This window comes from Bos mutus, chromosome 17, assembly GCF_027580195.1.
Source record: "Bos mutus isolate GX-2022 chromosome 17, NWIPB_WYAK_1.1, whole genome shotgun sequence".
NCBI classification, from domain to species: domain Eukaryota; kingdom Metazoa; phylum Chordata; class Mammalia; order Artiodactyla; family Bovidae; genus Bos; species Bos mutus.
In genome coordinates this window covers 2,562,528-2,588,467 of record NC_091633.1, presented here as the reverse complement: position 1 = coordinate 2,588,467, position 25,940 = coordinate 2,562,528, and the positions used below count along the sequence as shown (strand labels likewise).

Here is a 25,940-nt window from a genome sequence, read left to right as displayed (position 1 = left end):
ATAAAGGGAGGCCCGTGGACCTTTGCCCTTCCTGTATGTAGTAAATTCTCTTTGCTCTGGGATCATTACTGGCCCTTTTTATTTTGTCTCACAAATAAATACAGATAGTATCCTTTCCTTTTTATCTTGCCTATTCTACTTTACAAATATTGTTTCAAACAGCAAATTTTATAATATGACTTCTTTTTTAACCTTATATTGCTAAGTAGCTTCAGTTGTGTCTGACTCTTTGCGACCCCATGGACTGTAGCCCACCAGGCTCCTCTATCCGTGGGGATACTCTAGGCAAGAATACTGGAATGGGGTGCCATTTCCTACTCCATTAACCTTATATTAATGGAAATTTAAAAAATCCACAAAATGGAAAGGTAGAATAATGAACTTCTGTGTACCCATCACCCAGCTTCCAGTTGTTATCAACTCACTAGTCTTGTTACATCTGTATCCCCATTCACTTCCCTGCTTCCTTTGTTATTTCATGTGTAGATATTGAAGAGTATATAACTCTATAAAAAATAAGGACTTTTAGAGATATCTGAACAGTGCAGTGCATTGGTTTTCCTTTAAATGTTTTGTAAATGTCATCACTTACGTAACTGTTCTTTGCATCTTGCATCTTTATTAAGTTTGTAGAGCTTCACAACTTTTCCAGCAGAGGGCGCTGGAAGACCGGAGGAATTTAGATACTCAGCAGAGGGACCTGTCTGAGGGCCTCTGAGCTTTTTTGTCTTAAGCCAGAGTAATCCACCTTTCCTAACCCCTTCTTGGAAATCTTTTTGGTGCATCTAGATGCAAAGCGAAATATGCGACGGGCCTGGAAGTCCTGGTTGGTCTACGTGGTTTTCCGTAGGACCAAACTTGAGATGCAGACCACTGCCCTGGAGTTCAGGCAGCGGAGTATTCTGTGGTGAGTGTGCTGCACGGCCCTACAGATCAGCAACATTCGTTTTTACCTCATCATTGCTTTATGCTGCTGGAAAGCCAGCATAAAACCCACCTTAAAACAACATTTTGAATATAATTGATACATAGTAAATATTTATTGGTACCTTGTTCAGCATTAAGATCAGGTTTTCACAAAATCATAAGTAACACTAATTGAGTATTTACTGTTAAGCCTTGTGTTAAGTTTCTGAGTATGTTGATTTTTTAATGTAAAGTGTCCCATTTACTCCTTACCATAAACTGTAAGATAAATACTGTTATTGCACAGATTAAGATACATGAGCTCAGGCAAATTACTCAACGTTTCTACTGTGCATGAGTCGTAATTAGCGAAACTAAGGCTCACCCTCCCATCTTTCTGATGCCACAGCTCACACTTTTACCTGCTGCCCTGCACTTCATCTCAGCAGCACCGTCCTCCATTGGAGAGACCACCTGAGTCAGTTCACTTTGAAAGCCAAAAGTGTGTAGCAGTGAGCTGCTTTATAGTGGTACTGATGCCTCTGTGCACTGTTCCCAGCGGTTCTCTGTCCCGAATGGCAGCGCACTGAAAGCTCAGTTCTGGCCAAGAGAGCGGGGCCCTGTGTGTAGCGTGGGTAAGAGCAGAAGCCTTGCAGCTACACTGACTTGGGTTCAAACCCCTCTTCTCACAAGTACTGGGTCATTTCACTTCTCCAGGCCTCACTTTCCTCACACCGTGAGGTGTCTTTTTCAGGTTGTCATGGGAAATACATAAGGTAGTATTTGTGAAGTATTAGCCTAGTGTCCAGACCATCACTGGACATAAAGAAGTAATTTAAAATGTTTCTTATTTAAACTTTATTCAGCAGATATTTGTAAATGCTTAGTAAGTACATAGTTTCTCTAGAGTCTATGGAGGATATTTCTACATAATTTTATTTATTCAGTATCTGTTACAGGCTTAGAATGTTTCTGATTGAGTCCAGAGGTTACATTCAGGGAATTTATAATTTCTCTAAGTGCTTAAAAAGATAAGTAGTAATGCCTGATAGGTTGAGATTTTGAAGAGATACAGCTAAGCATGGCTTAAGTTAGGAGGAAGAAGATATTGGTGAGTTAGAGTGACCAGGGTAAAAACAGAAGTTGCAGATGCTCTTTTCCACATTACTGCTTTTCTGCAACAAATCAGAGAATAAGTCGGAAGGAACCCAAGGCTAGAGTGAAACCTGGCAAGGACAGGAGGAAGGGCAGGGACCCATGAAGCCTGGAAATCTGAAAGCCATCATTGGGTGACTCCCCTGGGGCCCAGTGGCTAGAGCTCCTCTCTTCCACTGCTTAGGGGTAGGGCTCAGTCCCTGGTCGGGGACCAAGATCACACGTGCTGCGTGGAGTGCTGCAAAGAAACACCGGTAGTTTAGCAGTTTATCCTGTGGGATCTCCTGAAGTAGATGGCAGTGATTTTTTTTAAACCCACATTGGCCAAACAGAGTGTGTCTCAATTGTCTAAGGCTGGTCTGACCTTGTGTGCTATGCCACCCTGGTTGTGTCTGACTCTGTGTGACTCCACGAACTGTAGCCCGCCAGGCTCCTCTGTCCATGGGATTCTCCAGGCAAGAATACTGGAGTGGGTTGCGTGCCCTCCCCCAGGGGGTCTGACCTTAGGGACCATCAGTTTCCAACCCTTAGCTGGCAGCTCTAGAACTGTTCCTTGATTGCTTTTTCTGGCAGCAGATCTAATGGTGTTGGTCTTAGGGAGAGGGACCTGAGCCGGGGGTCTGAGGCCCAGCCCTCACTTCCCTGCTCTTTTGCTGACCGTGCTCTGACTGGTCCCGTCTTTGATTTGCTCTCCGGCAGGGTGTGGTGGAGTGCGTGGAGATGGCGACTGGGCCAGGTCCGCCTAGGCCGAGCCCTCCAGGCCACAGCCGTGAAGCGCCGGGCCCAGAGCCTCCAGCTACAGGTGAGTGTGCAGACTCGGGCTTTGGGGTCTTCTGTGCATGTCATCAGGCCCCCACCCACAGAGCACGCGCCCGACTTCTGGCGTCGTGCTGCTGCCTGTGCTGGGCCCTCCATGTGGCTCCAGGGGCGGGAGGCACAAGCAGCGTGGAAGGCTGGACTCTTCAACAGAGAGGCTGCTGGAAGGATACAGTAGATGTGACTTTTTGTTGTTAATTTGTTTTTGGCTGCTCTGGATCTTTGTTGCTCTCTGCGGGCTTTCTCTAGTTGTGGTGAGCGAAGGCTACTCTCTAGTTTCGCTGTGGTGGCTTCTATTGTTGCAGAGCACAGCTCTAGAGTGTGGGGGCTTCAGTATTTGTGGTGCATAAGTTTAGTCTCCCTGTGGCATGTGGAATCTTCCCAGACCACAGGTCAAACCTGTGTGCCCGGCATTGGCAGGATTTTCTACCATTGAACCACCAGGGAAGCCTGCCCCGCCCCAGTAGCTTTTTATTAGACAACATTTTGCATCATCTCTGCAAGTATATGCAATACATGGAGATCGTGTGCAAACAGCATAGGTCAGGGGTCAGCACACTCGGCCACAGATCAGGTTTGGCCAGCTGCCTGTTATAAAATTTTACTGGGATGCAGTTACACCTGTCCATTCATGTCTAGGCTGCGAATTGAGTAGTTGCAACAGAGACCACATGGTCTGCAAAGCCTAAAATAGTTACTATCTCACCCTTTAAGAGAAAAATTTGTTGACCTCTGAATTCACAAGGTCTTCTGAAGCAATAGGAAGGAAGTAGACTTAGTTGTTACCAGTGATAATGTGGTAACAAGAACAGTAGGAGCAGTAATGGTGTTTTTGTGGTCTTACTGTCCTAAATGCTGGACTAAGGCCCTTACATGTGTTACCAGAATTTTCAAAATTATTTTTAAAAGCCCATATTATTACTTTGCCAACAAAGGTCCATCTACTCAAAGCTATGGTTTTTCCAGTAGTCATGTATGCATGTGAGAGTTGAACTATAAAGAAAGCTGTACGCTGAAGAATTGATGCTTTTGAACTGTGGTGTTGGTGAAGACTCTTGAGAGTCCCTTGGACTGCAAGGAGATCAAGCCAGTCCTAAAGGAAATCAGTCCTGAATAATCATTGGAAGAACTGATGCTAAACCTCCAATACTTTGCCACCTAATGTGAAGAACTGACTCCTTGGTAAAGACCTTGTTGCTGGGAAAGATTGAGGGCAGGAGGAGAAGGGGACGACAGAGGATGGGATGGTGGGATGGCATCACCAACTCGATGGACATGAGTTTGAGCAAACTCCAGGAGTTGGTGATGGACAGGGAAGCCTGGCGTGCTGCAGCCCATGGGGTCGCAAAGAGTCGGACACGACTGAGCGACTGAACTGAACTGATAATTACAGGTTAAATAACTCCGATACCTGGGCCCTGACCTTTGTCGTGCAGCTGGCAAAGGTCAGGGGCAGCATTTGAACCCAAGCAGCCTGAAAAGTGCAGAGTCGTCCCTTGACCATCATGCTGCCTTATCCTCATGGACTGGTGCTCTCAGGAGGGAGAGGGGTCCAGGTGAAAAAGCTGAAGCACAGGAACGGAGTGAGGCTGGTTTTCCGTCACTGAGGGACTCGGGCTGTGTGCGTGCTCGTCCCTCTCAGCAGCCACTTTGAGAGCCTGCACACTCGTTCTGCGGGTGTCACTGTTGCTCAGCACGCTTTTAGAATTCCCTTTTGACTTTTGCCCTCGGAGCTTGCAACAGCGGCTTTGAATGACTATCTTCAGTGATAGGTTTTCATGATTTGAGGTTGGATTTAACTTATAAGACACAAGTCATTCAGAATCAAATCAATGAAAAACATGAGCAATAAGAAAACACTGATATGGACCAAAAGCTTTGTGAGACTCTTAAGACAAATTTTATGCTGCAGATTATAAATAAAATCCTTGTGTCTGGTACGTATGATTTACCAAGAACCTTAAGTCATTCCTCTCAATCCTCACATCTCTGAACTAGTCAGGACAGACATCATGACATATGTGAAATTATAAAAAATGAGGTTTAAGCATAAAAACATGAAATATGAAACACTTGTTAAAAATATTAACAGGAGTCTTCCTTGGCTGTCTAATGGTTAAGATTTCGCTTTTCAGTGCAGGTCCAATCCCTGGTCCAGGAGATAAGATCCCTCAGGCCTCACAGCCAAAAATCCAAAACATAAAACTGAAGCAACATTATAACAAGTTCAATGAAGACTTTAAAAATGGCCCACAACAGAAAAATTTAAAAAAAAATTAACATATCCATATCTCCAACATACAAATTTAAAAGCTGTTAGCATTTTTCCATCCTTGCTCCAGAATTTGATGTAATTTTAATGTAGTTAAATTCGCATTTCAAGCCCTATCCATCCTTCCTTCTGCCACCTTGCCTTCTTAGAGATAACTCCACCCTGATGTTGAAATCCTTATTCTCTTATATTCTTTTTCACTTGTAAAAGTGTATGTATACATGTACATAGAGAATAAATGTTCTGGCTTTGTGTTGTTAGGAAATTTATGAATGGCATCATACTCTACTTTGCAGCTTGCTGCTTTTTGTTTTTAATGCAGCAGTGTATTTTTGAGGTTTATTCAGGTTGATACAGAGATCTATTAACTGCATACATTCAGCCATTTTGCTGAGTAAGACTCAGTTTATCTGCTCACTGCTGCTAAAGTGTTATTTCTTCCTGATTTTTTTTTTTTTTAACAATTACAAAGTGTTGCAGAAAGCGTTCTTTTTTAAATGAGCTTACTTTTGGTTGAGCTGGGGCTTTGTTGCTGCTTGCAGGCTTCTCTAGTGGTGAGCGGGGGCTACTCTCTGAGTTTCCATGCGTGTGCTTCTGATGGCGGTGGTTTTTCTTGTTGTGGACCATGGGCTCCAGGGTGTGTGGGCTTCAGTAATTGCAGCATGTGGGGTCAGCAGTTGTAGCTTGCGGGTTTAGTTGCTATGTGGCATGTGGGATCTCCCCAGACTAAGGATTGAACCCGTATCTCTTGCATTAGCAGGCAAATTCTTTACCATTGAGCCACCAGGGAAGCCGCCTCGGAGAGCATTCTTAAACACACATCCCTGTGTGAGAGTCTGAGAGTTTCTCGTTCCTGGAAGTGAAGCTCTTGGGTCTTTGGGTATCATCTCGTCATCCTTATCCAACATCACCCGTTTGCTCTCCACCGCTGTGCCAGTTTACATGCTAAAATTGTTGTTCTGGTTTCTTTGGGACTCATCAGCACTTTGCATTGCCAGACTGGGTCATTTTCACCAATGTGATATGTGTGAGGTGGTTCTTCATTGTTGGTTTAATTTCCGTTTCACTGATTCCTAGTGAAGCCCGGTATCTTTTCTGATGCCTGATTGTCGTTGGGTTTCTGGTTTTGAGCTTGTTACCATCCCTCACTCCTTTTTTCTGTTGGGTTATCTAGCTTTTTCTGCTCTGTGCACATTGTCATAGATTCTGCTTACTAATCTTTTGAACTATTAGGTACACTAACTATTAGGTATTTTCCTCTAGCCTATAGTTTATTTACTTATTTATTTTTTTGCTTTATATATGCTGCCTTTTTTTCATACAAGTGTTTTCTTAAACTATGTATTTATTTTACTATGATGTGGGTTCGTTGCTGCGTGGGCTTTTCTCTAGTTGTGGTGAGTAGGGGCTCTTCTCCAGTTATGGTGCAAAGGCTTCTCATTGTGGCTTCTGTTGTTACAGAGCATGGGCTCTCGGGAGCATGGCCTTCAGCAGTTGTGGCTCCCGGGCTCCAGAGCACAGGCTCGGCAGTCATGGTGCACGGGCTTAGTTGCTCCATGGCACAGGGATCCTCCTGGATCCGGGATCAAACCTGTGTCTCCTGCACTGGCAGGTGGCTTCTTTACCACGGAGCCACTAGGGAAGACCCCCATACAGGTGCTGGTAATTTCGTTGTAGCCTAACTTATATTTTTATAAGTTGTGTGAGACAGGGTCTTAGTTTGTCATTTTCCTTATGGGTAATTAATTTCCACAACACTCTTTACTGAGTAGTTCATCTTTTATCTTTTTTATACTGATCTTATTTGGAGAAGGAAATGGCAACCCACTCCAATGTTCTTGCCTGGAGAATCCCAGGGACAGGGGAGCCTGGTGGGCTGCCGTCTGTGGGGTCGCACATAGTCGGACACGACTGAAGTGACTTAGCAGCATACTGATCTTATTAGTCCACTTCCATCTGGGGCAAGGTCCCATTTGTTTGAGGGTCTGTTCTGACCCTCTCTGGGCTCTCTGGTCCATTGGTGTAGCTGTCTGTCTCTAAGCCAGCATCACACTGTTTTAATTATGATTTAATGAAGCAGGTAAGAAAGAACAAAGGTTCTCTCATCAGAATACCTGGGTGGACGTTCTGCTGCCATCACCTGTTAGCTTCCTGCCCTTTTTAAATGAGTTATCTAATCTCCTTATACCGTACCTTACTTATTTATAAGTAAATAATGGTGTTGGCTTCCCAGCCCGGTGGTAAGGAATCAGCCCACCAGTGCAGGAGAGGTAGGTTCAGTCCCTGTGTCAGGAAGATCCCTGGAGAGGAAATGGCAACCCACTCCAGTATCCTTGCCTGGAGAATCCCATGGCCAGAGGAGCCTGGCGGGCTACAGTCCATGGGGTCGAAAAGAGTTGGACATGACTGAGCGACTGATCGTGCATGCAAATAATAATGGTACGACCTAACAGGGCTGTTGAGGATTAAGTGTGATGAGGCATGTAGTATGGTTAGAATGATGCTTGGACTATGGAATCCTCAGTAAATGCTAACTGTTTATTACTACTACTGATCTTACTGTGTAGCTCTTAAGTCTTCATATGTGGAAAGAGATCTTATTTACTCTTGTTCTTTTTCAAAATTGCCATGGCAGTTCTTCCTTACTCTTTTAGTGTCAACTCATCAAGTTCCACAACAAAGCCTACTTGGATTTTTATTGCAATATACTGACTTTTCACACTAGATTGGAGAAAGTTGTTTATGATAGTCTCCCCACCTGTGAACTTGAGGTAGCTCATGATATATTGATAAGTGTGAGAGGGAGAGTAGGAAAGGTTAGGCTGTGGTGTAACGAGGCGGGCTGAGTAAGGCTGTGCCCGCAAAGGCTTTGCAGGCTCTTTTTCCAGGGGGAGGGGCAAGCTCCTGGCTTTGTGTCGAGAAGAGCTATGATCACACTTCCCTCTTAACAGGCTCCCTCTGGTTCATTGAGTGCTGCCTTTTGAGGAAGAAAGGGAAGAGAGAGTGTGTGTTTTCTTATATTTTCAAGAAGAAATAATGGAAATATAAATCAAAAACGGAAGAGTTGTTACCTATGAGGGAAGGGAGGGAATATATAGGAACAAAATTCAATGAATTTGCTTTGTTACACAGTTTTAAGTTGGGAACCATGTAAATATTTTATATAATTAAAAAAGAAAAGTAAATCAATAAGTAAAAGAACCAAGCCCTAGGATTTTAGAACACACTGAAAACAAATATATCAAGTTTGTAGCAATGACTACAAAGAGAAAAGAATTACTTTAAAATATGATACTTTGACTCTTCATTCCTAGCTGGGAGTATTCTAAGGACACAGAGAACTAAGAGATCTAAAGTTGCATTCAGTGGTCTTATTGTTAGTAGCAGGTTTGGATTGTTGCCTTGAACTATTATAGCTGCTTTGTAAGATAAAGCAAATAACCATGGCAGTGTCATTAAGAAGCAGATTTTCAGTATAAAAGGAAAGATTACAGGTATAAAATCAAAGAAACAAAAGCCCTGTAATCTGAAATTAGAAATGCCAGTGTCAATATGGACCCATGATTTTATTTTTTTAACCTGAATTAGTGGAATTCTAACTATTGACTGAAAAGACTTAGAGGCAGTGGCAGTAATACAGCAGTTAGCATCCCCAGTGCCTAAGCTATGGTCTCTTATTTCCTTTTATTTGCCACTAAAGGAACTGAGGTGTTTTTTTGGGAAATGACTGATTCCAGGAATAGAGCAGGAACTAGCATCAAGGCGATGGCACCCCACTCCAGTACTCTTGCCTGGAAAATCCCATGGATGGAGGAGCCTGGTAGGCTGCAGTCCATGGGGTCGCTAAGGGTCAAATATGACTAAGCGACTTGACTTTCACTTTTCACTTTCATGCATTGGAGAAGGAAATGGCAACCCACTCCAGTGTTCTTGCCTGGAGAATCCCAGGGACGGGGGAGCCTGGTGGGCTGCCGTCTATGGGGTCGAAAAGAGTCGGACACAACTGAATCGACTTAGCAGCAGACATCGTAAGCCTAAGTCCTAGGAGATTGTGTGCAGGACTGTGAAGAAATAAAGAGCTTGATGGGCTTGTGTCCGCAGGCCTCCTGCAGGCTTAAGAACAATTTGAGCATCAAAAAGCGTAATGACTATAGTGGGTTGAAAATATACAAAGCATATAAAAATTCATGCATTCATTAGAGGAAAAAAGAGCTGATTGGTCACAATTTTGGGTTGTTAGAGCTTTCATTCTATTCTTTGAAAATTAATGAAGACCAAAGTCAAGCATTTATCCTGCCTTTCCTGTACAGACTACTCTCTGAGAAATGAGAGGGTTAATGAGAGAATAAGGCTTTTTTTTTTTTAAAATAGAATTCCAGTTAATAAACAAATGTAGGAGTATTAGAATTAGAAAATTGTTGTTTTTCCTCCCAGTGAGAAAATGGATCTGGGCAGTAGTCACCCAGCGGAAAGACAACAGAGAAATATAAGGGAGGGGTCAGACTGATGCCATCTGAAGCCACTGAACAGTCTTGGCACTGAACAGTCGCTAAAGCTACGGCAGCCTTCCACGCTGCCGTAACAGGAAGGAATCCACAGCACTTGAAACATGTCCCTGACTAAAATTTGAACACGACTCCAGCCAAGCCTAACGTGAATCTTATTATCAGTTCGTGGGAAACACAGGAATCGGAGGGACAGTTTAAAGACACCAGGAGGAGACAGTTGGCCAAATCTAAGACGTGGAACAGTTTATAGGGTACGTGGCCTGGTTTCTCCTTAACAGGTTAGTAGCATGAAGAGAAAAAAGGCAGAGAGGGAAATTGTCATCAGAATGGAGAGATTTAGGTACTTCCCTGGTGATCCAGTGGCTAAGACTCCAAGCTCCCAATGCAGGGACTCGATACCTGGTCAGGGAAGTAGATCCTGCACGCTGCAATAAAGATTTTAAGGTTGGTGCAGCAGTAAGTGGTTTTGGACCCTGAATTTTAAATCATCATACCTGGGCTCATATACATCTTTATTAATTAAAACAGGAACCTTTACAGTCAACACATTTTTGCCAACAAGAAATTAGTTTGTTTTATAGCATAAAAATCCACACTTCAGGATTTGATGAACTCTTGGAAAGCATTTTCTGTGTCCTCCTGGTTATGGAAGCATTTTCCCTGCAAAAGGTTGAGATGCTTGAAGAAGTGGTAGTTGATTGGCAAGAGGTCAGGTGAGTCTGGCGGATGAGGCAGAACTTAGGACCCGGTTTGTTCAACTTTTGAAGCCTTGATCGTGTGGCGTGCAGTCAGGTGGTGGTGCTGAGAAGAACTGGACCCTTGCTGTTGACCAGTGCCGGCTGCAGGCGTTGCAGTTTTCGGTGCATCTCGATTTGCTGAGCGTATTTCTCAGATGTGATGGTTTCACTGTGATTCAGAAAGCTTTAGTGGATCAGATGGGCAGCAGACCACCAAACAGTGACCATGACCCCTTTTCTGATGCAGGTTTGGCTTTGGGAAGTCCTGTGGAGCTGCTTCTCATTCCAGCCACTGAGCTGGTCATCACCAGTTGTCATATAAAATCCATTTTTTGTCGTACATCACAATCCCTTTGAGAAGTGGTTCATTGTTGTTGCGTGGATTAAGAGAAGACAGCACTTCAAAATGATGAGTTTTTTGATTTTGGGTCAGCTCATGAGGCACCCACTTAATCGAGCCTTTTCACCTTTCCAGTTTGCTTCAAATGCCAAATAACTGATTTAGAATGGTTGATGTTGAGTTCTTTGCCAGCTTCTTGTATAGTGGTAAGAGAGCAGCTTCGATGATCCTCTCAACTGCTGCTGCTAAGTCGCTTCAGTTGTGTCCAACTCTGTGCGACCCCATAGATGGCAGCCCACCAGGCTCCGCCGTCCCTGGGATTCTCCAGGAAAGAGTACTGGAGTGGGTTGCCATTGCCTTCTCTGGATCCTCTCAGCTGGTTGTTGTCAGCTTCCAATGGCCAGCCACTGTGCTCCTCATCTTCAAGGCTCTTGTCTCCTTTGCAAAACTTCTTGAACCACCACTTCTCTGTACATTCCTTAGCAGCTCCTGACCCAAATGCGTTGTTGATGTTGCGAGTTGTCTCCACTGCTTTGAGACCCATTTTGAACTTGAATAAGAAAACTGCTCGAATTTGTCTTTTGTCTAACAGCATTTCCATAGTCCAAAATAAATATAAACAGCAAGTAATAGGTCATTAGGAAAAAAATAAAGCAAGAAATGCACATTAAAATGATATATAGCATAATCACATTTAAGAATGTATTCCAGTATCAAGTGGCAAAGTTCAATAATGGAAAACCACAATCATTTTGCACCAACCTAATAGAAGATCCTGAGTGCCACAGCTAAGACTTCGTGCAGCCAAATAAAAAATAGTTATTTAAAAATAAATAGCAAAATGGAGAGATTTAACTTACAAAGCAGTCATAACTAATGAAAAAGGACCACTGGCTGCGGTGCTAAGAACAGACGACGGAAAATCAAGAGTAAAAGCAGGGAGGACAGTTAGGAAACGATTACAAAGTTCCAGGCGAGACTCTGGGCCAAGATGAGAGCAAGATGGTGTTGGATTCTGGATATGTTTTGAAGGAATTGCCAGCAGGGTTTGCTGCTGGACAGATAAGGTGTGAACCTTCAGAGAAAAAGTCTGAGAGGACTCCCAGGCGCTTCGGCCCGAGTCACTGGGCCAGTGGAGTTGCTGTTTACTGAGATAGGGAAGGTGAGGGCAGAGGCAGGCTTGTGGGGAAAGACGGGGAGGAGCTGCATCCTGGGCTCCATAACTTTAGCCTGATGGGCCTTTCACATGACCTTGAGGGGCTGTCAGGGAGGAGCTGGGTGGGTGTGTGTGGAGTGTTGAGTCCACACCAGAGAGGTAAACTCGGGAGTCCTCAGCACACAGGTTTCATTTGGAGCCATGAGATGGTGAAAGCACAGAGGGAGTGGGTGTAGCCAGTGGCACTGAGCCTGCCCAGTGAAGAGACGGGAATCGGTGGTGGGAGAAAGGAGAGGCGGAGGCAAGGAGGCCCGGTGGGGAAGCTGAGCTGTGTCAGACGCTTCTGGCAGGCAAGGACTGCGGTTTGGCCTTTGGATTGAACAACGTGGAGGTCATCGATGCCCTTGATAAGAGCAGTTTCAGTGAACCCAAGGAGGAGAGGATCTCCCTGCTTATTGGGGGAAGAGAAGTGAGAAAGTAGACAGCCCTGCTGAAGAGTTTGGAAAGGAAAGGAGAGCACTTGGGTGTTGGTGGGTGGCCGAGTGGTCTAGAGAGGGGTGTTTGGTGGTTGGTTTGAGGATCACTGATCTATTCGCTTCTGGAAGTACTTGTGTGACCATAGTCTTTTAAAACTTTATTTATTTATGGACAAGTCTTCCTTGCTGCACCCGAGCTCCCTCGTTGCTGTGCACGGGCTTCCCGCTGTGGTGGCTTCTCTTGTTGCAGAGCATGAGCCCTAGGCATGCGGGCCCAGGAACGGGCTTAGTTCCCCGAGGCTTGTGGTAGCTTCCTGAACCAGGGATCAAACCTTTGTCCCCTGCACTGGCAGGCAGATTCTTAATTACTGGGCCAAGAGTGAAGTCTCGTGTCACACTAGGCTGCAGTTTTTTCCCTCAACTTTTTAATTTTGACAAGTACCAGATCACAGAAAAGCTGGATACTGGCTTCTCTTCACCAGGTTAACCCATCCTTAGCATCTTCCCACGTTTGCTTTCTCAAGTGTATCGGTGTATTTCTTGTATTTTCTGAGTCGCTTTAAAGTTGCAGACATCAAGTTTAAGCCTGAGTGAAAGTGAAAGTCACTCAGTCGTGTCCAAGTCTTTGTGACCCCATGGACTCATACAGTTTATGGAATTCTGTAGGCCAGAATACTGGAGTGGGTAGCCTATCCCTTCTCCAGAGGATCTTCCTGACCCATGAATAGAACCAGGGTCTCCTGCATTGCAGGTGAATTCTTTACCAACTGAGCTATCAGGGAAGCCCCCACCCTGAATACTTCAGCTTATATCTCCTAAAACAAGAACGTTTTCTTATGTAACCACATCCTCACTGTGTAATGTTGATCTGATAATATCGAGACTACAGTTTGTATTGCAGCTGTATATTGTTGCTCTTTTTAGTGTCAGATCCAGGGCCCAATCAGAGGTCACCTGTTGCTTTTGGTTGTCACATCCCCAAAGGGAGAAATAACAGCACGTTTGAATGCTGATTTTAAAAATCTAGCAGAGAGTGAAAGCTGATGACACAGGAAGGGAATGGGGGTAATTGCCAGAGTGATAAACTTGAGAAGGTGAGAGAAGATGGGCAGGGTAGGGGTGACCTTTGTTGGGAGTGTGGAGAGAAGGCAGAGCCCCTGGGGGATGTGTGGGAGCTTGAGAAAATTGTCTTTTGATTGCTTTTATTTTCTTGGTGAAATAGAAAAAATGGTATTCAGATGAGAGGAAGGAAGGGAGAAGGGGTGTCACAGGTTTACAGAGGTATGAAGGTATAAAAGAAGGTATCAAGTCATCTATGACAGTTTCCTTCAGAGTAGGGCAGGTGTATTGCTGGGTGTGCATGAAGACCTTCCCAAGGGTACCCTAGATGGATAATCTTAAGGGAATCCGTCCGCAGACCCTCGGTTTCTGTAGGTCCATGTCCTGGGGACTCACGTGCTGAGAAAGGGCCTCAACCGTAGGCTTCCTCCCCCTTTGGAAGAAAAGACAGAGCCTCACCTGTCCCAGATCTGAATTAATTATACCACCCCTTGGATTGTCCCAGCTTATTATTCCTCTTCTTTTTTTCCCCCTCTTAATCCAGGAAAGAAGGGCTTTCTTTGGTTGCGCTGAGCAGGGGCCACTCCCCAGTTACAGCACGTGGACTCAGTTGGGTGACTTCTCTTGTTGCGGAGGCTGGGCTCTCGGGCCTGTGGGCCTCTGGAGTTGCAGCACACAGCCTTCAGTCCTTGGGGCTCCGGGGCTCGAGAGCACAGGTTCAGTGTTTGTGGTGCACAGGCTTAGTTTCCCTGAGGCGTGTGGAATCTTCCCCAGCCAGGGGTCGAACTGTGTCTCCCGCATTGGCAGGTGGATTCTTTACCCCCGGACCTCCAGGGAAGTCCCAGAATGCCCTTCTCAAAGATCCTCTCACCCCACATCCCCATCACTTATGATCCTGCTTTGGAATCGCCACTTCCTCGTTTTCTGACTTCACCCTCTCCAGTGTGTGGGTTTCTCTTTTCCCTTACCTGTATTTCACCTCTGGTTTCCTGCCTCCCTTAATGGTTGTCTTTTCTCTGGTTTCCAGGCTTGGTCACGGTGGCAGGAGCAGCTCCTCTTTGTCCAGAGGGAGAGATGGAAGACGGTCTCCGCACTGACACACCTTCAGCGTCGGCAGCAGTGGAGAGCCCTCAGGGCCTGGCTTGAGTACCTGCAGCTGCGTAGAGAGAAGAGGCTGCGGAACCGTGAGTCCCGGGCGCCAGGGGTAGAGGGAGGGTCGCCATGCCCACTGCCGCCAGGGGTGGCCATGAATTTACGGGGGGTAGTAACAGTTACAGCACAGATTTTGAAAGAAAAGATTGAGGAGGACAATAAAGCATCCTGAATTCACGTTTAAGTTATTTCCTTCTGTGTTTTTTTTTTTTCAATATTTTATTCAATTTTTTTTACTTTATTATTGTTTTTTATTGAATGAAAGATTCTTTACATCCTATAGAGCTTTACAGTTTTCAGAAGTTGCGCACACGTGATTTTGTATAATCCCATAACAAGCCCCCTCCCCGCTGGCAACCATTAGTTTGTTCTCCACACAGCTGAGTCTGCTTCTTTTTTTTCTGGATTCGCTAGTCTGTTGTGTTTTTAGATCCCACGCATAGGTGGCTTCGTACACTATTTGTTGTGTCTGACTTGTTTTTAAAGTGGCGTTTTGTGTCCTCTTCCCCTCAAGGGACCGGCGTTCTCCAGAAGGGGCTCCTATTCAATGTATTTAATTCAGTAGGATTTTAATTACGCTATGAGCGCTGCAATTATTATGATTAGTATGATACACAGTTTTGTATCTTGCTTTTTTCCATATAACTAATCGATGCTTTCCTGTGTCTTTAAGTTACTTTTTATAAGATTTTGTGTGTGTGTGTGTGTACCATTTTTAAAGTGGTTGAATTTGTTATGGTATCGCTTCTGTTTTATGTTTTGTTTTTTTTGGCCATGAGGCATGTGAGATCTTAGTTTCCTGACCAGGGATTGAACCTACATCCCCTGATTTGGAAAGGTGAAGTCTGTTTTTTTTTTTTTAACTTTTTATTTTATTATGGGGTATAGCCTAATGAACAACATTATGATAGTTTCAGATGGGAACTCAGCCATACATACACATATATCCATTCTCACCCAAACTCGCCTCCCATCCAGGCTGCCATGTAACATTGAGCAGAGTTCCTTGTGTTATACAGTAGGTCCTTGTTGATTATCCACTTAAAACGCAGTGGTGTGTATATATCCATCCCAGACTTCTAACTATCCAGAAGACGAAGTCGGAACCACTGGACCTCCAGGGAAATCCCATAAATTTTTTTTTTTTTATGACTGTTTTACACGGGGCGCTTACCTTAATATACTTAGTCATTCTTCTATTAATAGATATTTGGGGGAATCTGTGGCAGTCCAGTGTTAGGACTCCATGCTGTCACTGCTGAGGGCGAGGACTTGATCCTTGATTGGGGAACTAAAATCCCATAAGCTGTGTGGTGTGGCCAAAAAAAGAAAGAGAAAACAGATATTTGGGTTGTTTGTCCCTAGTTATGCAGATGCATGATTTATGATGTTGCGTTTTCTGAGCACTATCCTGAAGGTTTAGTTTTCCCACAGTAGGTCAGAAGTAACGACAAATTGGTCATGAAGGCCAGTACTTTTTGTCCTTCAGTTTCTCGAGCCCACACAGAAGTCCTGGCCGCAGGGTTAGGCTCCCCTGCTTTCCCCAGGCCTCCCTGCAGGATTCCTAGCCTACCAGCACTGTCTCTTGGGAGAGCTGATGTGCCCACTTGAAAATAGTGATGAGGGACCCACTGTCTGGATGCCCAAGCCTGGAAGTTCAATGAAGGCATGAAGCTACTTAATGATGAGTTGCAGACTAATACATGCCTCCACCTAAGGCATTCTCATCCCAGGACCAGTGCCCTTCCCCTCTCTGGCTTTAAGCTCATCAGGCCATTAGCTAATTAGTCTTAAAAGGAGATGGAGCTGGCGGCCTGTATCAGCCTGGCTGATGGCTCACAGAAGCCTCTGCCAGCGTGTCGACCGAGTCGTGTGTCACTGACTCGTTCCTGAAGTCCCAAAATGCTGGTAAAGAGGCAGGAGTAAAATGGGGTTTTCTTTAGAAACAGCTATCCTCGGTCACTAACCAGGAGCTTCAGTCCTTCGACAGAATCCTTTTCTCTTTCTGCGGAGAGCAGAACTGTAGCTAAGGAATCCATAGTAACCCTCCCCTATTCAAAACCCTTTTTTCCAACGTTCTCTGTGGAGCAGCAGCCTTAAATCCCAGCTGTGTGCCAGTGGTGGGTTTCAGCCCATCCTAGAGATGCCTCCAGCTTGTGGCCCAGCCTTGACGGGGAAGCACTGAAGCTCCTTTCTCTGTTGCAGAGATGGCCGAGCGAGTCCAGTGCGCCACCCTGCTCCAGACGCACTTCTCTGCCTGGCGGCAGGCCTGGGCGCGGAGGGAGAGCCTGCATGCCCACTGCGCGCGGGTGGAGGGCCTGGCCAGGAGGACGCTGCTGCGGAGGGCCCTGACGCACTGGGAACACTGTATCCTTTGCATTCCTCAGGCCTGTCCTCCGGCCCAGCCAAGACGGGGAGAGCCCGGCAGCCTGTAAGACAGTCAGGAGACATGGGAAACAGTTACCCAGCAATTTCGGACAGTCCTGAACTCTGGTCGGCTTGTTAAAAAAAAATTTTTGTTCCATTCTGGGAATACTCATACAAAAGAGTGCCTATAACAAACATTTGTAGTTTAAAGAATAATAGTAAAATGAGCACAACTCAGTAGAACATCGCACACACCGCAGTCCTCTCCTCCCTGACTATTCCCTTTCCTCCCTCTCAGAAGCATTCCCACTGCCCTGATTTTGTTACTATTTCACCCTTCTCTTCCTGCCCATTAGATGTTACCATTTCATCCTTCTCTTCCTGCCCATTAGATGGTGGAAACAGCCATGCCGTTTCTGCTTCAGAAACTTGCTTCAGTTCACTTCTGTTTCAGAAAGCCTTCTGTCCTTGGCGGCCATGTTGTTACGATCCCAGCTTCCGTTCCTTGAGCTGCTGCTATGTGCAGACATTGTGATTATCTCCTTAATCCTCATAGCAACCCGGTGGAGTGGGTGTCGCCATCTCCATCTCACAGATGAGGAAGCAGAGTCGGGGGTGCTAAGTGATTTTCAGTCTCATTGGCAGAGCCAGGCTTCTGACTCCAGTGCACTTTCTTAATCCCTCCCCCTGCCACAGTCTGTGCCCGGGTTTGGGGTTTGGACTGCCCTGGATATTCACTCACGTTTTCATTTGTTCACTGAACTCTTGTTTTAAACCCCTGCCCAAGTTCTTGAATACAGGGAAACCTAGAAACTTAACAGTAGCTCATTGTCAACTGGGGGAAAATAGACATGAAAACCAGTCTGTGTAAATGTGGCCTGATAAGTACTATCATAAAGGTTTGTATTAAGTCCTGCTAGAGCTGCTGTGGAGACCTAGCCGAGGAGGTAATTGATGTTTGAGCTGAATTTAAGCCTTGCGGGCTGACACCTTCTCCCGACAGGAATCGGGAGAGGCGGTTCGGGTGTAAGGAGTGGCATTTACGCAGGTGTGGATGAGAAAGGGCACCAGGGGTGGTGACCAGGGTCTGCATTGCGTTGTGGGGTGTTAGGGGCAGGCAGATACAGGCTGGGGCCTGGCTCGTGGGGCCCTTGTGTGGGTGGTCAGGAATCTGGGCTTCATCCCGGGACTCTGAGGATCCCCTGCAGGTTTTTGAGAAGCGATGCAGCAGATCTGTACTTTGGGAAGGATGAGGCTCGATGGTGGGAGTGAAGCTGGCACAGGGGACCCAGTCTGGTGCACGGCCCAGTGCTGGGGGTGGGGACAGAACGCAGAGACAAGGAGGGGAGCAGATGGACTTGGCAGCTGAGAGATGGAGGGGTAGGAGGAGAAAAGGACTGAAAATAACTCCAAGGGTTTAAGCTCAGACATCTGACCGGATTGTGCTGCCAAAACAGAGAGTGCGGGAGTCTCAGGTTCTGCTGAGATTTTTAAATGTTTACTCTGACTGGTAGCAGTTTATCTCGACTATTTTTGCCCCTCATGAAGTAGGCATCACAGGGGGAGAAAGGCAGATAAATAACTCACATCGTGGTTCCCCTCAATCCTCTCTTCCCTGGGTCATCAGGCGAGATGAGGTAGACACCAGCCCTCCTGGCTCACCTGTCGTCACCTGCAGCCGGGACCCTTGGGACGGGTCACTGGGGTCGCACCAAGCTGGGGTGGGGCCTTGTCGAGACGAGAAGCCTTGACTCGGGCAGACATGCTGCTGTGCGCAGAGGAAGCTGAGCGGTGGAAGGCGGCAGGAGAACACTACAGGCGAGGCCTGCTGGTAAGGGCGCCGTGGCTGTGCTCGGGCATCCCTCCTTGGGGGGCCCGACCCTCGTCATGCTCTTTAAGTGCATCTGGTTGTGTGGTTGCCATTTGTCATGGAAGCCCCCTTCATTGTCATGTCCTGATTTTAATTTTGGATCAGAGATGGCGATGGTGTGGGGTCAGAAGGGTTGGGAGCTGCAGAGGAGCCTTAGAAGCGATCTAGTCCTGGGGTATCAGCACTTCAGGCCCCCTCTTTAAATGGTGGAGGCCTAGTCTTGCAAATGAATCCAAGTTGAGGTGCGTGGATGAAGCCAGGTCTTAGAATAGTGTCCATTTTGCCGGCTGCTCTCCCCCACCCTCACCGCACGAGGTGGCCTCCAGACACTGTCAGGAGCCTCTGGGGGCCCACAGATCACTCTGTGAAAACCCCTAGGTGCTTCTTCTCTGTCTCAGAAAACTGAAGCAAGCCTGTGGAGCATGGGCTCTGCTTAGTCACCCGTGAAGCATTTTGGACGGAGCTGGAGCCAGGCCAGCATGTCTTGCCCCTGTCCCCCGACCTCAGTCACCAAAGATTACTTCTTTTCCTTCTGTTCTACTCTGCAAAACTGCATTTGCGGTTGTGTAAATATACAGGATTGCCAAGAGGAATAGCAACAACTGCAGATATACAGGTGATACCACCCTGATGACAGAAAGCAAAGAGTAACTAAAGAGCCTTCTGATGAAGGTGAGAGAAGAGGGTGAAAAAGCTGGCTTAAAACTCAACATTCAAAAAACGAATATCGTGGCATCTGATCCCATCACTTCATGGCAAATAGATGGGGAAACAATGGAAACAGTGACAGACTTTATTTGGGGGAGTTCCAAAATCGCTGTGGCTGGTGACTGCAGCCATGAAATTAAAAGTCACTTACTCCTTTAAAAAAAATCTTCAATCGAGATAATGTATTAAAGAAAAGAGATAACGTATTAAGAAAAGCTGACAATCCGAGATAGCATATTAAAAAATAGAGACATCAATTTGCCAACAAAGGTCCATCTAGTCAAACCTCTGGTTTTTCCAGTAGTCATGTACAGATATGACAGTTGGACCATAAAGAAGGCTGAGCACCGAAGAATTGATGCTTTCGAACCGTGGTGCTAGAGAAGACTCTTGAGAGTTCCTTGGACTGCAGGGAGATCAAACCAGTCTATCCTAAAGGAAATCAACCCTCAGTATTCATTGGAAGGACTAATGCTGAAGCTCGAATACTTTAGCCACATGATGCGAAGAACTGACTCATTGGAAAAGACCCTGATACTGAGAAAGATTGAAGGCAGGAGGAGAAGTGGGTGACAGAGGATGAGATGGTTGGATGGCATCAGTGACTCAGTGGACATGAGTTTGAACAAACTGGGGGAGATAGTGAAGGGCAGGGAAGCCTGGTGTGCTGCAGTCATGGGGTCACAAAGAGTCGAACATGACTTAGCAACTGAACCAAATATACACGTTGACCCCACATGGTAAAAAAAAATAAACCCACCATAATCTGAAAGTCTGTCTCTTCTCTGAGAGGCAGTGGTGATATTTTGACCTTTGTCTGGTGTTTCTGTGTGGGTCACAGGGACTTCTCCTGGTCAGGGGTGAGGGTGATTTACTTTTGTGTGTGCAGTACCTGTGGGCAACAGGGAGTGTTTATTAAGTGCCTACTGTGTGGGCTGGCTTGCATCAGACTCCCAGTTGAATCTCAAAGCAGAGAAACACTGTCTGGGACCCGGGAGCATCTGTGAACAGCCATGGCTGAGCTTCTCACCACCTTCTCCGGTGTCGAGCTTACTGTTACAGGCACACTGTTGACTGTGTCTGTTCTTTTCACAGCATCTTTGCTTTAAAGCCCTGAAAGACAACGTGACCCACGCCCGTCTCCAACGGATAAGAAGGAATCTTGCTCACCAACAGCATGATGTCATGGTGAGGCCCTCTTCTGTACCAAGGCATTTCTTCTGATGGCCCTTCTTTCTCTCTTTTTTTTAACCTTTGTGCTTAGAGGTTTGTTCAGATCTTGAGACTCCAAAACCTTCAGGTCCATATTCTTCAGTGATCCATACCACAGGATAGAGAAACTTTTTTCTCTTATATAATGCCGTTTTTTATCTGTTTGCTTAAGAAAAAAAATTGGTGATTGAATCAGAGGTCAAGCACTGTGGATTCAGCCTTGACCTGGGGAGTATAGTCTTAAGTCGTGCGTTCCAGGGACTTTGGTACCGTTTGCACCGTGTGTCTGTCGTCTTCAGTGGTTAATTTTCCTGAGGGTAACCAGCATTCTACCTTCATTTGTCAGTTGTGCTTCTGGGCATAGAAGGGGGTTTTCTAATTGTGAAAGTGTTCAAATGTACAGAAAAAATATAAAAAATAGTATAATAAACCTCAGTTTACCATTTAAGTTCAACAGTTGTTAACAATTGCTTTTTTTTCCTGAGTCATTTCAAAGTAAATTACAGATGTTTTGACACTTTACATCTAAACGTTTGAGTATGCATTGCCCCCAAATGAGGACATTTTGCTCTATAACCACAATATCATTATCATTCCTAACAAAACGAATAGTAATGCTCTAATACTAACCAGTGTGTGCTCACGCAGTCATGTCCAACTCTTTGCAACCCCTTGGACTGTAGCCTGCCAGGCTCCTCTGTCCATGGGATTTTCCAGGCAAGAATACTGGAGTGGGTTGCCATTTCTACTCCAGGGGATCTTCCCCACTGAACCTGTATCTCTTGCATCGGCAGGATTCTTTACCACTAGTGCCACCTGAGGAGCCCAGTATTAACCAATACCGAGCACATGTTGAAATTTCCATATTCAAATTCAGTTGCCCCAGACCCAAATGTGTTTATAGTTGTTTTTTACAAGCCAGGATTCAATTAAAAATTTATGACTTACTACATTGGGGTATGTCTCTTAAGACTCTAGTAAATCAATAAGCTTCCCCACCCCCATTTCTTTTGTTTAACATGTTTATTTTTTAATTGTGGTAAAACACACAAAACTTCATCTTAACCACTAAGTGTACAGTTCAGTGGCATTAAGAACATTAACATCACTGTGTACATCACCCATCTCCAGAATCCTTTCATCTTGCAGAACCAAAACAGTAAATCCCAGTCTCCTCCACCTCCCCCAGCCTCTGGCAACCACCACTCTCCTTCCTGTCTCTGTGAATTTGACTGTTCCAGGTACCTCATATTTATAGAACTTTGCCCTTTTGTGACGGTATCATTTCACTTAGCGTAATATATATATGTGTTTTTAATGACATTGGCTTTTTGAAAAGGAAGACCAGTTTTTTGTACAGTCTTCCTATTCTCCATTTTTCTGTTTACTTTTGATGTCATTTGATTTCCCTTTTTCCTATGTAGCTCTTGTGAACTGGAAATTAGATCTAAGGGCTTGACTAGATTGAAGTTAAATGTTTTTTGGCAAGACTACTTGGTAGACAGTGAGCTTCCTTCACCAGGGTAAAGAATCTACCTGCCAGTGCAGGAGATGCAAGAGATCCAGGTTCAGTCCCTGCGTTGGGAAGATCTCCTGGAGTAAGAAATGGCAACCCACTCCAGTATTCTTCCCTGGGAAGTCCCATGGACAGAGGAGCATGGTGGGCTGCAGTCCATGGGGTCACAAAAGATTCATAAGTAGTAATATGTAATAAGATCAATTTTAATTTCTAAAATGGTGTTGGCCTCCATGAGGCCCCGATTAGGAACAGCTTCTTCATTTTTATTTCCACAGATCTGATAGATTCAGCAGTTTGTTTTTTATGTTGGCCCAGAATAGTTCCATATAGTTTGGCCATAATTATTTTTCAAGTCTGTTACATGTCGGGTGTTCCAAATTGAGGTAATTCCTGCATCTTCTGGAGTTACAGATTCGCTACCTAATGGGTCAGGAGAGATTGTTTTGCATTAATGCACTTCCATTTCCTTCTTGTTTCACTTCAGCTGCTTCACAGGGTCTGGAACCTCTGGCAGTCGCGGCTCGAGCAGAGGGAGGAAAGAGAGCAGCTGCCCTTCCTGCGTGCTGCCTGGGACCACCGCAGGTAGGGACGTGGCCTGCAGGCTCCCCAGGGCCCGCTGTGACTTGCTTGCTGGTCTCTAGGAGTCATCACTCGCCCTTCCCCACGTTACTGTGCAGATTCGGAAAGGCCCTGCCATGGACCCGTGGTTCCTGCGCCTGCCTCTTCCGTTCGGTCGATGAGGTGGGAGGTGGGATGCGGAGCGCTTGTGCCGGTGCTCGGCCAGCAGCGCCTCAGGCCTCAGGCGTCGGTGACGTTCTGTCTTGGGATTCGGGCGTCGTTAGTGTTACAGAGACGTCCCAGGCAGGCGGGTGTTTGTGGCTTGGTCTTGGAGGTTGTGAAGCATGTCCTCAGTTAAACATTCAGTTAGATTAAGTAAATAAAAGCATCACATGTCCACAGGGAAAACTCAGAATGTATAGAAAAGAAATAGAAAGTAAAAAGTAACGACTGCCTGGACGCCTTCCTTCAACGGCTTAGTCTTATTTTTCAGAGGGAACCGCTGTTCACTTTTTATTTTTTTTTGACTGCCCCTCGTGGCTTGTGGGATTTTTAATTCCCCCACCAGGGATTGAACCAGGGTCCTCAGCAGTGAGTGTGGAACCCTAACCACTGGATTGCCAGGGAATCCCCTTTTCTAAAAAATTTTTTTATTACTTTTTATTCACTTTCTTGCTGCAAGACATGTTCAATAAACCCTCCCCCAAGAGTATAACTTAATTTGCATAGCTATGGGTCCAATTTTGGAGCACTTTTTAATGAGTCAGTGAGAATCCCAGTATTTAGCCGACTCATATCGGAGCTGCCAGGGTATATTACTATTATAAGTCCTGTTTTACAAAGCTGAGTGTGGTTCTCAATCTTGGTATTATGTGAAGGCATGTCACAGACCAACATGGTCCTAAAAGACCCCAGAGTTTGGCCATAAAACCAGAAAGCTCAGCATACTGGGGGGATTTCATACATGTTACCTAATTCCAAGTCCACTGTCCTTGGTGGTCCAGTTTGGTTTACAAGAAAGCTGTTAAATTTTGGGGATCGGGCCACAGTCCAAAATCAGGGGTTGGTGGATTTCATGTCAGAAATCCGAAGTACCTGCACCCAGATTCACCTTCCTTAAAGTCAAAACAAAAGTTTAGAAGCCTGGAAGTGGGAGGGTGACTCCCTTGTGTTGTGTTTCGTTTCAGAATAACATTGCTTCGCAAGTGTTTCCAGCTGTGGTCACAGTCCACCCAGAAGAGGCGATCCCAGCAGGTACAGAGTTCCTCAGCTCAGCGGGCTTGGCTGGCGCACGTTCTTGGATCTGCTGGTGTTGGAGAGATTCTTAGGGAAGGCCTGTGTCAGGAGGCCTGGTGTTCTGGTTTGGAGGCAAGGGCGCTAAAAAGCTCAAGGTTCTGCCCCAGGGCCCTCCAGGAGTGTCAAGGTCTGCATGACTCCCATCCCTGCCTCCATGTGCTTTGACAGCACAGCTGCTCTATGAAGGCGATGAGCGTATAAGCCATTCTGTTCACATCTTGACTGTCCTCAGCCAGCCCTTCATCCCGTGGGACCTTCGGGAGATGCCGGGGAAGGTGGAGAGCCTGAGTCCCATATCCCAGAGCTAAACCACGTGAGACACAGGTGCCCGCGGTGGTGGGAGGAGGCAGGTGGAGAAAGGCTTACCGAACAGCTGCTATGCCTGAGACCAAGCCAGGCCCTGAGAATGCAGCTATGATACAAAGCACAGAGGGTTCCTACTCTCACGGGGCTTGTAGTTCAGCCCTGGAGGGCCTCTAATGATGGCTGATCGCTGAACTGAGAAAGGTGGGTTTCCAGGCCACATCAGGCTCAGGGGAGTGTGTGTTCAATTGGTGATGTCTGCAGGGCCTCGCAGTAGGACATGGGCTGCTCAGCTCTTTGCTTGGCCTTCCCCCGGTGAAAACGGGCGGGACACGAACCAGGCTTCTCCTGGTTATTTTGCTGCTGCCCTCTCCACCTCCTCATCTATCTGCTGCTCGAGTCTGGCACATGGATCTAAGGAGCTTGGCTGGTTGCTTGGTTTGAACATCATACTGACTCCCTTGGGAGCTGGTCCTGTCTGCTCTTCTCCCTGTTCCTATTTCCACTCTGCCCTTCATAGCTGTGCACAGTCCAGCTGCCAGTCCTTCCTGGGTGTTCTCTGCCTGCTTCTGTTTCCCAGTCTGCCCACTGCCCTTTCAGCTCAGGTGTCAGCCCTGGCCCCTGCCCCTGTGCCACACACAGCCTTCTCATCACCCAGCATTGGCTGCCCCCACCCTGTCCACCCCACCAGGCTCTAGGCTCCTTGAGCACAGAGCCTGCCCTGCCCCGTTCATCTCCTGAACTGTTGGCCGAGGGCAGGCCCTGACTGTGTTTGGATGAGCGAGGGACACAGGTGAACAAACAGATGAGCTGCTGGTGACTGCTTCAGACTTTACCCCAAAGACCACCCCAGTGCTTGATGTTTGGGACTGATCAGGGCCTGGGTCGATTCTGCGTCACCTTTGCCTTCCACACCTGGAAAAGGCTTAGAATTGGTGCATTCTTTGACATCCCTTTGGATTATGTGGCTGTTTTGGAAAAGACATTGCCACCTGGTCTCTCAAGGTCATTTACTGCAAGCACAACAGAATATGAAGAAAGAGTCTTTTTAGAAAAAGAACATGAGCCACCAAGTTGAAAGGTTATGTTTATTCAAGGTGGAAAAGAAGCAAAGGGTCTCATTGAATTTCTCCCTGAAAAAGAGGGATCCCCTCGACCCTGGGGCCCAGCACTGGAAGAAGGTCAAGGGTTGAGTCCTTATCTCTGCAGGCCTCCAGCGCAGCCCACACAATGGACGGTCTGAAAAATAGTAAGAGCCCTGCTCAGCTGTTGTGTTTTAAAAAAACCTGTAGCTAACAATCTGGGTATTATTGCTTGGTTCAGATATCCAGGAACACATCAGTGCCTTTTATTTTAAGAAAAGATAAACATGTAATTTATTATGCGTTTCCTTCTATTTAAGAAGTGATATTACAAAGAATGGCGAGAATGTTTGCTTGTTGTTGAAGCTGGGTGAGAAGTCTGGGGATTTGTTTTATTATTGCTTCTACTCTTTTGTATACTTGAAAATGCCCATAAGCAATAGGTAGA

At 46.1% G+C, this 25,940-nt stretch overlaps 1 protein-coding gene across 1 annotated transcript in view; it reads left to right on the top strand.

The window, feature by feature from the left end:
* The window catches only part of SFI1 (SFI1 centrin binding protein), an 88,741-nt gene that overhangs the window by 39,494 nt on the left and 23,307 nt on the right, over positions 1 to 25,940 (top strand). The window contains 8 exon segments of the mRNA XM_070386707.1: positions 790 to 907; positions 2,761 to 2,863; positions 14,453 to 14,609; positions 16,783 to 16,944; positions 18,705 to 18,775; positions 20,618 to 20,710; positions 22,738 to 22,835; positions 23,999 to 24,065. Of these exon segments, the coding sequence (XP_070242808.1) occupies positions 790 to 907; positions 2,761 to 2,863; positions 14,453 to 14,609; positions 16,783 to 16,944; positions 18,705 to 18,775; positions 20,618 to 20,710; positions 22,738 to 22,835; positions 23,999 to 24,065 (869 nt within the window).